The 11,787-nt window shown below is 42.1% G+C and overlaps 2 protein-coding genes across 4 annotated transcripts; one reads left to right on the forward strand and one right to left on the reverse strand.

Moving 5' to 3' along the window:
* The first annotated feature begins 90 nt into the window (after positions 1-90).
* On the forward strand, positions 91-4,359 carry farsa (phenylalanyl-tRNA synthetase subunit alpha). Of its 2 annotated transcripts, XM_037256488.1 has the most exons (14): positions 91-267; positions 732-869; positions 1,005-1,103; positions 1,196-1,314; positions 1,503-1,595; positions 1,962-2,090; positions 2,164-2,279; positions 2,368-2,452; positions 2,860-2,959; positions 3,230-3,398; positions 3,498-3,575; positions 3,745-3,859; positions 4,027-4,137; positions 4,215-4,359. In XM_037256488.1, exons 1-13 carry the CDS (start codon positions 121-123, stop codon positions 4,130-4,132), a joined length of 1,494 nt encoding a protein of 497 aa, XP_037112383.1. In that variant the 5' UTR covers positions 91-120; the 3' UTR covers positions 4,133-4,137; positions 4,215-4,359. The 2 variants fall into 2 exon arrangements, with proteins under 2 accessions (XP_037112383.1, XP_037112382.1); XM_037256487.1 differs by having other exon boundaries at positions 4,027-4,359.
* Positions 4,360-8,164: 3,805 nt separating this feature from the next.
* Positions 8,165-11,533, reverse strand: LOC119125706 (glutaryl-CoA dehydrogenase, mitochondrial-like). 2 transcript variants are annotated; one of them, XR_005098518.1, is made up of 13 exons: positions 11,415-11,533; positions 10,914-11,029; positions 10,777-10,806; positions 10,548-10,688; positions 10,366-10,428; positions 10,095-10,265; positions 9,867-9,996; positions 9,317-9,533; positions 9,147-9,250; positions 8,933-9,058; positions 8,711-8,871; positions 8,464-8,612; positions 8,165-8,392 (listed from the first exon to the last, which is right to left on the reverse strand). XR_005098518.1 is itself a non-coding variant. In XM_037256489.1 (12 exons), the coding sequence occupies exons 2-12, from the start codon at positions 11,011-11,013 to the stop codon at positions 8,539-8,541; spliced, it is 1,317 nt and encodes a 438-aa protein (XP_037112384.1). In that variant the 5' UTR covers positions 11,014-11,029; positions 11,415-11,533; the 3' UTR covers positions 8,165-8,538. The 2 variants fall into 2 exon arrangements, 1 of the variants encoding a protein (XP_037112384.1); XM_037256489.1 differs by having other exon boundaries at positions 8,165-8,612.
* Between the last annotated feature and the right edge of the window lie 254 nt (positions 11,534-11,787).

Consider the following 11,787-nt stretch of genomic DNA (forward strand, 5'->3'; position numbering starts at 1 on the left):
ATTCAACAGACACTGATATATATTTATAAACAAATATTGGCTAAAAACTATATACGCTCTCCCATTCATTCGATGTGACGTCATTTCCGGTTCCTTTGAGCTCTTCGTAAAGACCCCGGTATGGCGGACACGCGTGTAGTTGAGACGCTTCTTCAGCGTATTGAGAAGGCAGACGACGGCGTGGAAAGCCTCGATGTGGCTAGCAGCCTCGGAGTGGACCACCAGGTCATCGTCGGGGCCGTGAAGAGTTTGCAGTGTCTCGGCGAAGTGAGTTTTTCCGCTTTGAATTGCGGCGGAAGTCGAGCTGTCACCTCAACATTTGGAAAGTGACTGATGCAATTTGGTTCAAGTCAGACAAGTTAAATGTGCTACGTGTAATGTGGCCTATATTTCCATTTTTCTGCGTTACAAACAAATTAATTACAATAACTGATGGATGTGGACGTCTTAGAACTACAGCCTACTAGCAGCAGTGTAGAGTATTTGTATTTCTAGCTGCTGTTTAGTGAATAAAATGAATAATGGAATAACGAATACTTTACTGTTATGTTCTAATACCGTTTTCTATATTAATACCCCAGCTGTTGTTACATCATTGTATAAATGGTCATATTGTATTAAATGACATAACATGACCGTCAACACCCTTTTAAGTAAGCCATGTGATGTGTATACATTCTTCCAAATGCTACTGTAAAATAAATATGGATTGTGTGTTGTCTGACCTTCAGATCATTTCAGCTGAGCTACGCTCCTCCAAAAACTGGGAGCTGACAGAGGAGGGCAAGGAGATTGCCGAGCAAGGCAGCCATGAAGCTCGAGTCTTCAACTCTGTCCCGCTGGAGGGTCTGACCCAAAGTGACCTAATGGTAAGGCTATGGGTATATTCATTATTTGACTTATTCTTTAAAGGCAGTATTGCAAAAAAAAAAAACGAATTTAACTAGATTTCCACTTAGCAGGTGGTGATTCTGAGTCTGAACAGTTTTTGTGTATGTGTGCAGAAATTGTCCTTTGGAAAGATTGGCTTCAGCAAGGCCATGTCCAACAAGTGGATCCGACTGGACAAAGGGCATGAAGGCGGGCCCAGGATATTCCGAACTGTATGTATGTCTTTCAGAGGGAATTTAATTGTGTGGAGGACACCCTCATCTGTGTGTGAAGATGGAAATACTGTATTTGTGTGGCTCTGTAGGTGGAGAACATAGACGACCAGGTTCGAGAGAAGTTGCTTCTTGTGCAGAAAGGAATCTCTTCAAACTTGGATGAGAAAGAGAAGAATGAGCTGAAAAAGCGAAAACTTCTTGCTGAGATGTAAGTTCTGGCTGCATTACTTTTTCATACCAGTAGGTGGCAGCAGAGGACACGTCTTCAAATAGGTGTTGATTGAGATTCAAGTGTAAATTATGAAATATTAAAAAAGAGTTGGAGAAACAACTGTGACTCACAGTCAAAAGTGATGGTCTGAGAGTAAACTGATTCCTTTTTGAAAATGTGTACAGGACAGTTAAGTCCTACTGGATCACAAAAGGCAACTCCTTCAGCACCACCGTCACCAAACAGGAGACGGAGCTCACCCCTGAGATGATTGCCAAGTAAGTCCAGATTCTGTGAAATTACAATTTGCAAATCCTTGGTGTTTGTCTTGTCTGCCCTCATCCGTCCATCAGTGACAGTGTGAAGGGTCTCAGACAGAAGGCGCAGAGAAATGAACGCTGATTTAAGGGGACAGCTCCAAAGATGGGGGCTTTGTCCTAAAGGCAGGGCGGTACAAAGCCATGAAGACTGAAATAAACTTACATTTATAAATTCAGCCTGTTAATATATATATATATATTATAATCGATTCTAAAATTCTACTGACGTAACTATTGACATTAGATCATTGCCTAATGTTGCTGAGTTATAATGAAGATGGCTGAATATTGTTCTTCATCGAAGCACAACTTATTTCATTGCAGCGGCAGCTGGAAAGAAAAAAATTTCAAGCCATACAATTTTGATGCGATGGGTGTGACCCCGGATTGTGGCCACCTGCATCCGCTGATGAAGGTGCGGACACAGTTCAGACAGATCTTCCTGGAGATGGGGTGAGTCCCTTTGCTTTGCAGCAATCTGAGGAACATCCTCAACACTAACACGCTGAACACTTTTGTCTTTTAGTTTCACCGAGATGCCAACCAACAACTTCATAGAAAGCTCTTTCTGGAACTTCGACTCCCTTTTTCAGCCGCAGCAGCACCCAGCCCGAGACCAACACGACACCTTCTTCCTGTCAGGTGAGATAGACTGTGTCGGCTATTCCTGTCACAGTGGAGCTTCTCCATTACTTTTGCATTAAGAGTCATTCTACTTCGTAATTTTCAGACCCTGCCCTCGCCCTGAAGTTACCACAAGATTACTTGGAGAGAGTGAAGAGGGTCCACTCAGAGGGTGGCTATGGCTCACAAGGGTGAGATCAAGAGGTTTTCTGTAAAGAAAATGAAATTTCACGCAGAACCTGATAAAACACTACTTGGGTGAAGTAGAATGGCAATTCTTGTTCAACATCAATGTTTGCTTTTGGAACAATGGTCAAAAATTCCGACACAACTTGCGGAAAGCCTTCCCAGAAAAGTTGATGCCGTTAGAGTGGGTCATATTAAATCCTAAGGATTAAGAATGCAATGTCACCTTATGCGAGTCAAGGCAGGTGAGCAAATAGTACTTTTTCAAACGATTAATATTTTCTTCATTCATTCATCTATTTCAAAATTACTGGAGGTTATTTTAAGGGATTTCAACTTTGCTTCTTTTTTGTAAACAACACAGCTCCACTTGGGCAGCGCTAACTTCTTTTCCACTGTGCTGCCCCCTCAGGTACAAATGCGAATGGAAGATTGAGGAGGCCCGGAAGAATATCCTCCGCACGCACACTACAGCCGTCAGTTCCCGCATGTTGTATAAACTTGCGCAACAGGTAACGCTTGAGCTTTTTGCATTTGTGACAGGGCAGAAATCAATCATTTTCCCCGACTGTGTGGAAAAAAAGATTGCTCCATTGCCACCAGACTTAACCTGCTAGCATGCCACGCAATACGTCTGACCTCACTAAAGCTCTTGGCAGCTAAACTGGAGCAATCCTTCCACTCAGGTTCAAACGTTTCCTGGAAAGCTGCGGCGAGTAGAGATAGTTTAGGAGCACGTCAAGCACCCGTGTCGTGACGACTAACTGTCTTTTCTTCACCAGGAGAAATTCACTCCCGTCAAATACTTCTCCATCGACCGAGTCTTCAGGAATGAGACGTTAGACGCGACCCATCTGGCCGAGTTCCATCAAATCGAGGGCGTGGTGGCTGACTATGGTCTCACCCTGGGGGACCTCATGGGTATCCTGCATCAGTTCTTCACCAAACTAGGTTAGATTGGACTGATACTCACAAACGTTCAAAATATGTATCGCTTAAACCACATGAAATCACTTTTAATTGACATTGTAAGCTTTTTTTTTTTTTTAGGAATTACTAAACTACGTTTCAAGCCTGCCTACAACCCCTACACAGAGCCCAGTATGGAGGTGTTCAGCTATCATGAAGGTATCCTTCTCTCCTCCTTGGCCAACTGTCATTGTTACTCCAAGACAATTAAGCCCACAATTAACACCATTGCTATATTATGAGTTCAAATTCTGTTTTCATTTCAATAATGGAGGCCGTTTATCCAGCTATCATACGGTAACTGCGTATGATGTTTCTCTACACACAGGATTGAAAAAGTGGGTGGAGGTGGGGAACTCTGGTGTTTTCAGACCAGAAATGCTGCTGCCCATGGGTCTCCCTGAAGACGTGTCTGTTATTGCGTGGGGGCTTTCTCTGGAAAGGTAAACAACTCATCATAACCAAATGATTTGTCCAGTCACTTTTGGAAGTAAATCAAATTGCTGATGATGTAAATTGAGATTAGGCAACATGTCTTTCTGTATGTTTTTCATGAAGTACAAGGAACATCTCCAAGTAATCCATATTCCGAAATCCTCTCTTCTCACAGACCCACTATGATTAAATACGGCATAAACAACATCAGAGAGCTGGTGGGACACAAGGTCAATCTACAGATGGTCTACGACAGCCCCATTTGTCGACTGGACTCCTGAGTTTGGTACAGACCTCTTTTTGAATTTTTTGGACCCGCTCTGTCGCTGCAGCCATACCTAAGTACAGTTCTTGTTACATCAGGTGAGAGGATTTTGTATACACTAGAATGGAACAACAATACTCAAGGAACCAACACCATTCTGTCATAAGAATAAACTTAATTGTATAGGTAAATATCCAGTACCTTTTGAATAATAAAATAAACATATTCCAAACTTCTCTCATATGCAGACTTTCAAGTTACGGTACCATTGCCCATCTTGAATTGGTGTTTATGGATCTTTGAAAATATTTCTCACCTAGCTGATCACGTCATGGGCGGAGAAACTGTGTCAAATTTAATATCATTGTAGTAGGGATGCGAATGGCTGTTTTACACTTTCAGAAATAACCAGATCAAAACAATTCACACGGTTGTTTATTCCCACATGTGGGTACCTCAGAGATCCAAATATTTGTTTACCCAAAACATGAGTTTGATGTTCCTTTATTCTTTATGACCATAGAGTTTTCCCCCCCAAAAGTCTTGGCACATGCCTTGTTAAACCACTTCAACCCCCCTCCATGTACCCCATGAGTCCATCTTTGAACTTTTCACACCAGCTGAGGGAAACCTCAACTGCACAAAAAAAAGGCTCCAGGATTAAGTCTTGTTGTGGAGTCCGTGGAACTCCTTAAGTCTTCGTCTTAAGGTTAATCCCCCACTGACTTTAAATAGCATTTTAGTGAAGTGTACAACGGCCAGGTGATCACAAAGGTTTGAATGGTCGCCTGGCTTCATGTGTACACTGAATTTCGAGCTCCGTACAATACGAGTCTGACCTGTGATTCAAACAAAGATCAATAATTCATGAAATGCGACACTGTCAATGGTGCAAACCTGAAATGACCTACAGGTGAACTTTATTTGACCTGCCCCCACTGCATTATAGGTTCATCCTGCAATTGAAATAGCAAATCGGTCTAGGTTGTGTCGTCTGCGATGCCGCCCGCAACAACAAACGCTTAATAATAGCAGATACAAAATGGTAGACAAGCTACATGTATGTAGTTATTTTCAAACCACTTCTCACGGAAGCTCTGGCACACAGAAATGATCAGATGATCTTTTCTGGTAATCCTCGTTGTCCTTGGCTTCTCCTTCACTGACTGGTATGCTCTTTGTTTTTATGAACGCTGAGCCTTGAGTGTTGCATTATTCACAGAAAGCTTTGCAAATTTAAAAGACAAGCGCTTTCATCTCCCGGTGTGTCTGCATGAGGCTTTGTTTGACATGTTGCATGCAAATGGAAAAAAGTCTGTATATCTTTTCCATAATTCACTTTTTAATGTCCCTGTGTAAACTGGCGTTGTCGAGAATCGTGATCATCGTCCTCAATCGTGATCTTCTGAGTCAAGGAGTGCGGGAGAGTTCTGACTTGTCGGGCTGTGGAGGTGTGGGAGGAAAGAGGGGATGTAGGGAAGGGTGGCTAGCAAGAGCGGGCTGGTCTCGGGGTTGTCGTCCAGCGGCAGAGGGATGACCACGTCCTCCTGGTCCCACACGTGGAAGGCGTTGTGGGCAAACGGGTGGGGTGGGGGCTGACTTGCCACACCTTGTAAATTGTTGTCCTGGTCCTTGTCCTCATTTCCAGCTGGACCCAGCACGCAATCTGAACATGAGATGGTGCGCAATTAATCGAAAGTCAATTATGACTTCAATTGTAGAAATTGGCATCATGGTAAAAAATGATGACTATTAAAAAGAATAGCTAATTTTATGAATTTCGTTAGGACCAAAAGGAATTTTTTTACGCTTCAAATAATTTCATTTGTATTGCATTTCCAACATTTTCTTGTTTTGTACACAAAAATGATTTGAATAATCGTAATTTCAATTCTAACCAAAATAATATTTTTTTCATAAGCAAGCACAGCCGTATCAGCAAGTGCATGCGGATAATATAAATATGTCTTCTATGATCCAAATATTTGGATCCTGAACTTTTACTCATTCATATCATTTCTGTTCAACAACTTCTGAATATTCACACAGCAATTTTTTTAATCCACGAAAATCATCTGCAGGTACACCATGAAGATAAGATTTGTGAAAAAATATTGAACTTATTTTGACTTTAGCAGCTCGATGCCAGGGATATTAATACCCAATATTAAAACATACCTGCAATATCCATGGCCAGATCCTTAATGAGATGTCCAATAATGGCATATGCCACTCCGACCACCACCAGGGCCGCCATGAGCAGGTAGAGCACCGCCTTGGGCAGGGGGATCAGCTCCTTGACCGCAGGCTTGTACTGCTTGTACAGAGGCTCCTCTAAAGACGTGTAGGCGTGGGCATTAGCGCTGGAGTTCCACATGGTTAAATTATAACCGCTCATGCTTGCGGAAAGATGTTTCTCCTTGTCACTCAAACGTGAAAACAAGCCAGGCACCTTCCACATTAAGTCCCACAGAAAAAATTCAAGTCACTGTTCATGAAGTGGATCTGCCAGGATAAAAGATGTCAGATTAGGCTAAAAATCCAAATTTTATTTCATCCAAAACGTCTTACCTTTATGTCAGAGCTGCAGATTCATGTATGTCGGGTGAGATGCTGCTCAGTCAGGACAGGCACTGAGCGATCAGCTCTCTCACCGTGTCGTCAACACGCCTCCGCTCACCACGGGCTTACGTTGCCCTTAATTCCCTCAAGTTAGCCACAAGCCGCTGGCTTTCATTCTCCGTCCCATACGCACAAGTGAGTGCTGCTGTGGACATTCAAAAGTCTACACACCCCTGCTTTTTTGTCATGTAAAATACAAAACAGACCTGAAATGTGGTTGCACAAGTGTGCACACCCTCCCCTACCTAGCATGTGACTGTGTTCATAATTAACCAATCACATTAAAACCTAATCTGAGAATTATGTAGTAAAGTTTTTTGATGCCTTAAAAAGCTTGAAAAGTGTATGATCTCCTTTTGAGATCATTAACAATGAACATCTCAAATCGATTAAAAAAAAAAAAAAAAGTCACATTTGATAAAATGCAAATGGTTTAGGGCTTAATCCAAGGATTTCCTCCCAGTGCCATATACTTACTGTCAATTGCCCAGAGATGGCCAATTATGAGTCCCATTGAGCTCATCGTGGTGACTAGTACCTTCTAATCCGTGATGATTAATTCTGTCGTCTTAAGTATCTGAGCGCACATCCGAGTGGATGGGACATAATTAGCGAGTAGGCAGGAGATGACAGCTCTCTTTTTTTTTCCCCCCCCCCCCACACTTGACTTGGTTTCATGCAGCAAACCGTCATGTCAATCGCCATCATCATCATCCACTCAGGCCATTTTTGGGCCACAATTAGTCACAGTGACTCACATTTAAACATGAAAAGCCATTGGTCCAAAAAAAAATGGAAAAGTAATTTCCTTACGTAAGAGCTATGCAGGACATGCACAGCCAGGGATTTGTCGCTTTTTAATTCCCTTCACTTCAAAGTGGCAGACAGACATGCAATAAAGCCAGAGGGGATGGTGGTCTTTATCTGCTTGCTCCACCCCCTGATCTGACCCTCATGTCTTCAGAGATGAGCTGCTAATCACTGAAGATTGTTTTTTGGGATGTAGTTTTTCCTTTAGTTGGCGTTTCGGCCCACTCGTGAGGGACGGGGTGACGATCCCAGAGGATAACGCTGTCGTGTGTCAAAAAACACCACAGGTGCACTTACGTAATTGCCATCTGCATCATAGAAAGCGTCTTGAACATTTGCCATGTGCTCTCCTGATTTGGAGTCACATTTCCCAACCCTGCAGAATGACTTCCATATTCTTACATAACATTTTTCACTTTTATCTCATTGACTTGATGGATGTTCTGAAAGTAAATGGTGTTAAATTTTAATCCAAATAATTTTACATATCGTATTCGTATTACTACATAGCCAATGACAAACCTCAAACTAGCAAGTATTAAAAACAACTATATTGATAGAGATAAATTAAGATTTAGGATTTTACACACGCATTCAATTAGACATCTGCCAAATGTGAACTTTTTAAAATACTCTTTATTCAAAAGCGTTGATGCAAACTTGACCTTTCGCGAATCATGGAGTCATGATCATCTCAGGAAAGGAACCAGTAAAGTGCTACAGCATCATGTCTTATCTCGGACAACCGTTCATTACGGTTCTATTTCAAACGTTGAGATATGGAGAGCCGTTTTATCTCTTATCAGTAACCGACAGCAACTCTAATCGTCACGTCACAACTTCCTAATCGAATCATGTTTTTAAACAAAACAGGATGTTATTCAAATTACAAAAATATCTCTCTTTATAGTCAGCGGTCATATTACAGAATTGACGTGTACAGTCTTTTCAAACTCCCGATTGGTTGAAAGCAGCGACAAGAATGCGGCTCTATTTGTCCACAGTGAAGGACTGCAGACCAGTGATTGCTCGGCCCAGTATCAATGCGTGGATATCGTGGGTACCTGAGGGTGGGAAGGGAGACGGTGGTAAGAACATCTCCATTAAACGATGAGTAAATACAAAAACATATTTGTTGACAAATTCCGTGATGCTTCCACACCTTCATATGTGTTGACGGCCTCCAGGTTCAAGACGTGGCGGATGATGTGGTATTCGTCCGCGATGCCGTTTCCTCCCAGCATGTCTCTGGCCTGTCTGGCTACGTCCAGTGCTTTACCGCAGCTGTTCCGCTTTAGCATTGAGATCATCTCAGGGGCAGACCTGGTCCAAACAGTGTAGGCAACTTCAATTCAGACAAAACCAGAGCTTGGTAACCTCTTACTTTTTCTCATCGATGAGTCTCCCCAGCTGCAGACAAGACTGTAGACCGATGGTGATCTCGGTCAACATGTCAGCCATTTTCTTCTGCATTAGCTGATTCCGTGCGAGTGGCACTCCAAATTGGATCCTGGTTTCGAGAATGACAAACACAACGCCGGTGTGTCACTTTAACTCAAAAAGTGTCCACGCAAAGAAAACAAGACATTGGAAATGACCTGTCAAGCGTGTACTGACGAGCTGCGTGGAAGCAGAACTCTGCCGCCCCAAGAGCCCCCCATGCAATGCCGTAACGAGCGTTGTTCAAGCAGCCAAATGGACCCTGGAGAAGCGATTTTTGTACAATATGAAAATGTACCACAGTAAGGAAAGTATCCCTTCCACTCACCCCAAGTCCAGTCGCATTGGGAAGAAGGTTCTCTTCAGGAACCTCCACTTCATCCATGACAATCATCCCGGTGGAAGATGCTCTCAGGGAGAACTTTCCCTCAATCTTGGGAGTGGAAAAGCCTTTCATGCCTCGCTCCAAGATGAAGCCGCGAATCTTCCCGTCATCGCATTTTGCCCACACCACCGCGATATCCGCCACAGGGGAGTTGGTGATCCTGGGAACATCTTAGAATTACTCTAATACACATTAAATTCAATCTCAGTCTTTATTAACTTTTTGAAATATATATTTGAGCCTCAATGGACCCTGTACACATCCATCAGAACCATCATTCCCTTTTCATACTTTAATATACCAATTCATGGGTAAATACCGCCACCCTGTGGACATTTGTTAACATGACAGCATTCCGGCAGCATTGAGTTTACATGAAGTAGAAATCTGAGTGTAAATAGATCAGAAAAAATAACCACACCTGGGAAAATTACTTAAGCAGTAGTGCAGATACTTGTGTAAAAAAAGAATGGTAAAAGTAAAAAGCACTCACCACGTCTTGGAGCCAGTGAGGGAGTAGGTGCGACTGGACGGGTTGTACTTTGCTCTGGTCTCCATGCTGCTTGGGTCGCTGCCGTGATTTGGCTCAGTCAGGCCAAAGCAACCAAGGATCTCTCCGCGAGCTAAACAACCAGCATTTTTTCAAATATTTAGTCACTCGGAAGCAGTTTCAAATGATAAACAAGAGCAAATTTAGCAACAACCAATATTTTGTTCTTACCTAGCTTGGGCAGGTACTTCTGCTTCTGCTCCTCAGTGCCATACGCATTGATGGGATGCATCACCAGTGACGACTGCACGCTCATGACTGAACGGTAACCGCTGTCCACCTTTTCCACTTCTCGGGCGATTAGACCGTAGGCTACGTAGCTCGTCCCCGCACAGCCGTAACCTTTACATCAAAAACAGGAGAGGAAACAAATCGAACAAATTAAAATGCAACCAAATCGTATAGTTCATGTTAGACATTTTCTGTTTTTAAAATGGCTGACCTTTAATGGTTGGACCCAGGACACCCATCTCACCCATTTCGGACACTATTTCTCTGTGGAACACTGAAATTAAAAAAAGTCACAAAATAAAGAAAAAAAAAAAAACTTGATCTCATGGTTTCGACTGTTATAAATTACTGCGATATACGTAGACTAGCGTCTACATAGTGCATGTTTTTTACCTTCATTTCTGTTTGCTAAAACGATACGTGGCATCAGTTTGTCTTGGCAGTAGGTTCTAAAAGAATCTCTGATCATCACCTCCTCCTCTGTCAGCAGGCCCTCTAAGTCCAGAGCATCACGCCAGTTGAACTGGACTTTACCTGTCGGCATTTAAAATAGAACCACGGCAGAATAAACCTTGGAAGACATTTTTCATCCCAACCATAGAATATAATCCAATTCACATACTTGCTTTGGTCTTTTCGGACTTCTCTGCATCTGGAAAAAAAAAAAAAATCCACCCCAAAAGAATGGTAAGTATAGTTTCTGTGTGTAGGTAGGTTACTGTTATAAACAGTCATTGGAAATTTACTATGTTGACTTACCCCACCTAACAGGCGCTGCAGTCCCCTGAGCTCGAGCAAAACAAAGGAGGGCACATCGCTGAGGTTGAGCCAAAAGGCGACACATGTTGCTCAGCGCCATGATTGAGATTCAATGCCTAGGAAATCAGAATAGTCTTTAATGACCTAAAATAAGATGAAGAACTTCAAGGTACTGTCAAAGGTGGTGCCATAACCTTGAATGTGTTTACACCCTTTTACCTTGGTCGATCAGGGCAAAACATTTTTTTAATTTACAATGTTCAATATTTACAAGACTGGTGCCATTTAATTCACATTACTAACCGATATTCCAAATGGAAGACTGAATAACAACACACAACCTCGGCTAACTCAGCTAGCATATGCAATGTATTGCTATTGGCTAACAACGCTTGCGCGTACACTTGCTGTCAACAAAAGAGACAAAGTCTTATGTTTACAGTTTGCATGCTCAGTTGGATAAGTAAAATATGCAGTCACATATGTTTTAGATTTAATTACCTTTCTTCAGTAGAAAAACGTTTGTCCAGAATTCACTTTTCTGTTTTTGGTTTGACAGCGCAGCAGATGACGTCATCACGTAAAGGACGTCACATTATGTAGTCGTGGCTCAACTTGTTTACAAGTTGTTATTCACAAAATGAGCTCGCTGCTTTGGTGTTTCTTTCAAGAATTCATAATAATATACGACTGACATTATAAAAACAAATAGAGGTGTATTTAAAAAAAAAAAAAAAACTTTTGTTATACCCCGTGTTATACCCACAAACCGCTTTTGTTTTGGATGTGCATGAGGTAATTGTACTAAATAATATAGATATATATTATTAAAAATAATCCACTTTACAAGGTCATTAATGTAACATTTAGAACG

Source organism: Syngnathus acus, chromosome 8 (assembly GCF_901709675.1).
Source record: "Syngnathus acus chromosome 8, fSynAcu1.2, whole genome shotgun sequence".
NCBI classification, from domain to species: domain Eukaryota; kingdom Metazoa; phylum Chordata; class Actinopteri; order Syngnathiformes; family Syngnathidae; genus Syngnathus; species Syngnathus acus.

Excerpts from the sequence above, each read along its gene's own strand:
- LOC119125706 (XM_037256489.1), bottom strand. The coding sequence starts at position 11,013 with ATGGCGCTGAGCAACATGTGTCGCCTTTTGGCTCAACCTCAGCGATGT. Across the intron at positions 10,266-10,365 it reads CCTGGGTCCAACCATTAAAG|GTTACGGCTGTGCGGGGACG; the intron begins GTCAGCCATTTT and ends TTTGATGTAAAG. Across the intron at positions 9,534-9,866 it reads CTCACTGGCTCCAAGACGTG|GATCACCAACTCCCCTGTGG; the intron begins GTGAGTGCTTTT and ends AGATGTTCCCAG.
- farsa (XM_037256487.1), top strand. The coding sequence starts at position 121 with ATGGCGGACACGCGTGTAGTTGAGACGCTTCTTCAGCGTATTGAGAAG. Across the intron at positions 2,280-2,367 it reads CGACACCTTCTTCCTGTCAG|ACCCTGCCCTCGCCCTGAAG; the intron begins GTGAGATAGACT and ends CGTAATTTTCAG. Across the intron at positions 3,576-3,744 it reads GGTGTTCAGCTATCATGAAG|GATTGAAAAAGTGGGTGGAG; the intron begins GTATCCTTCTCT and ends CTCTACACACAG.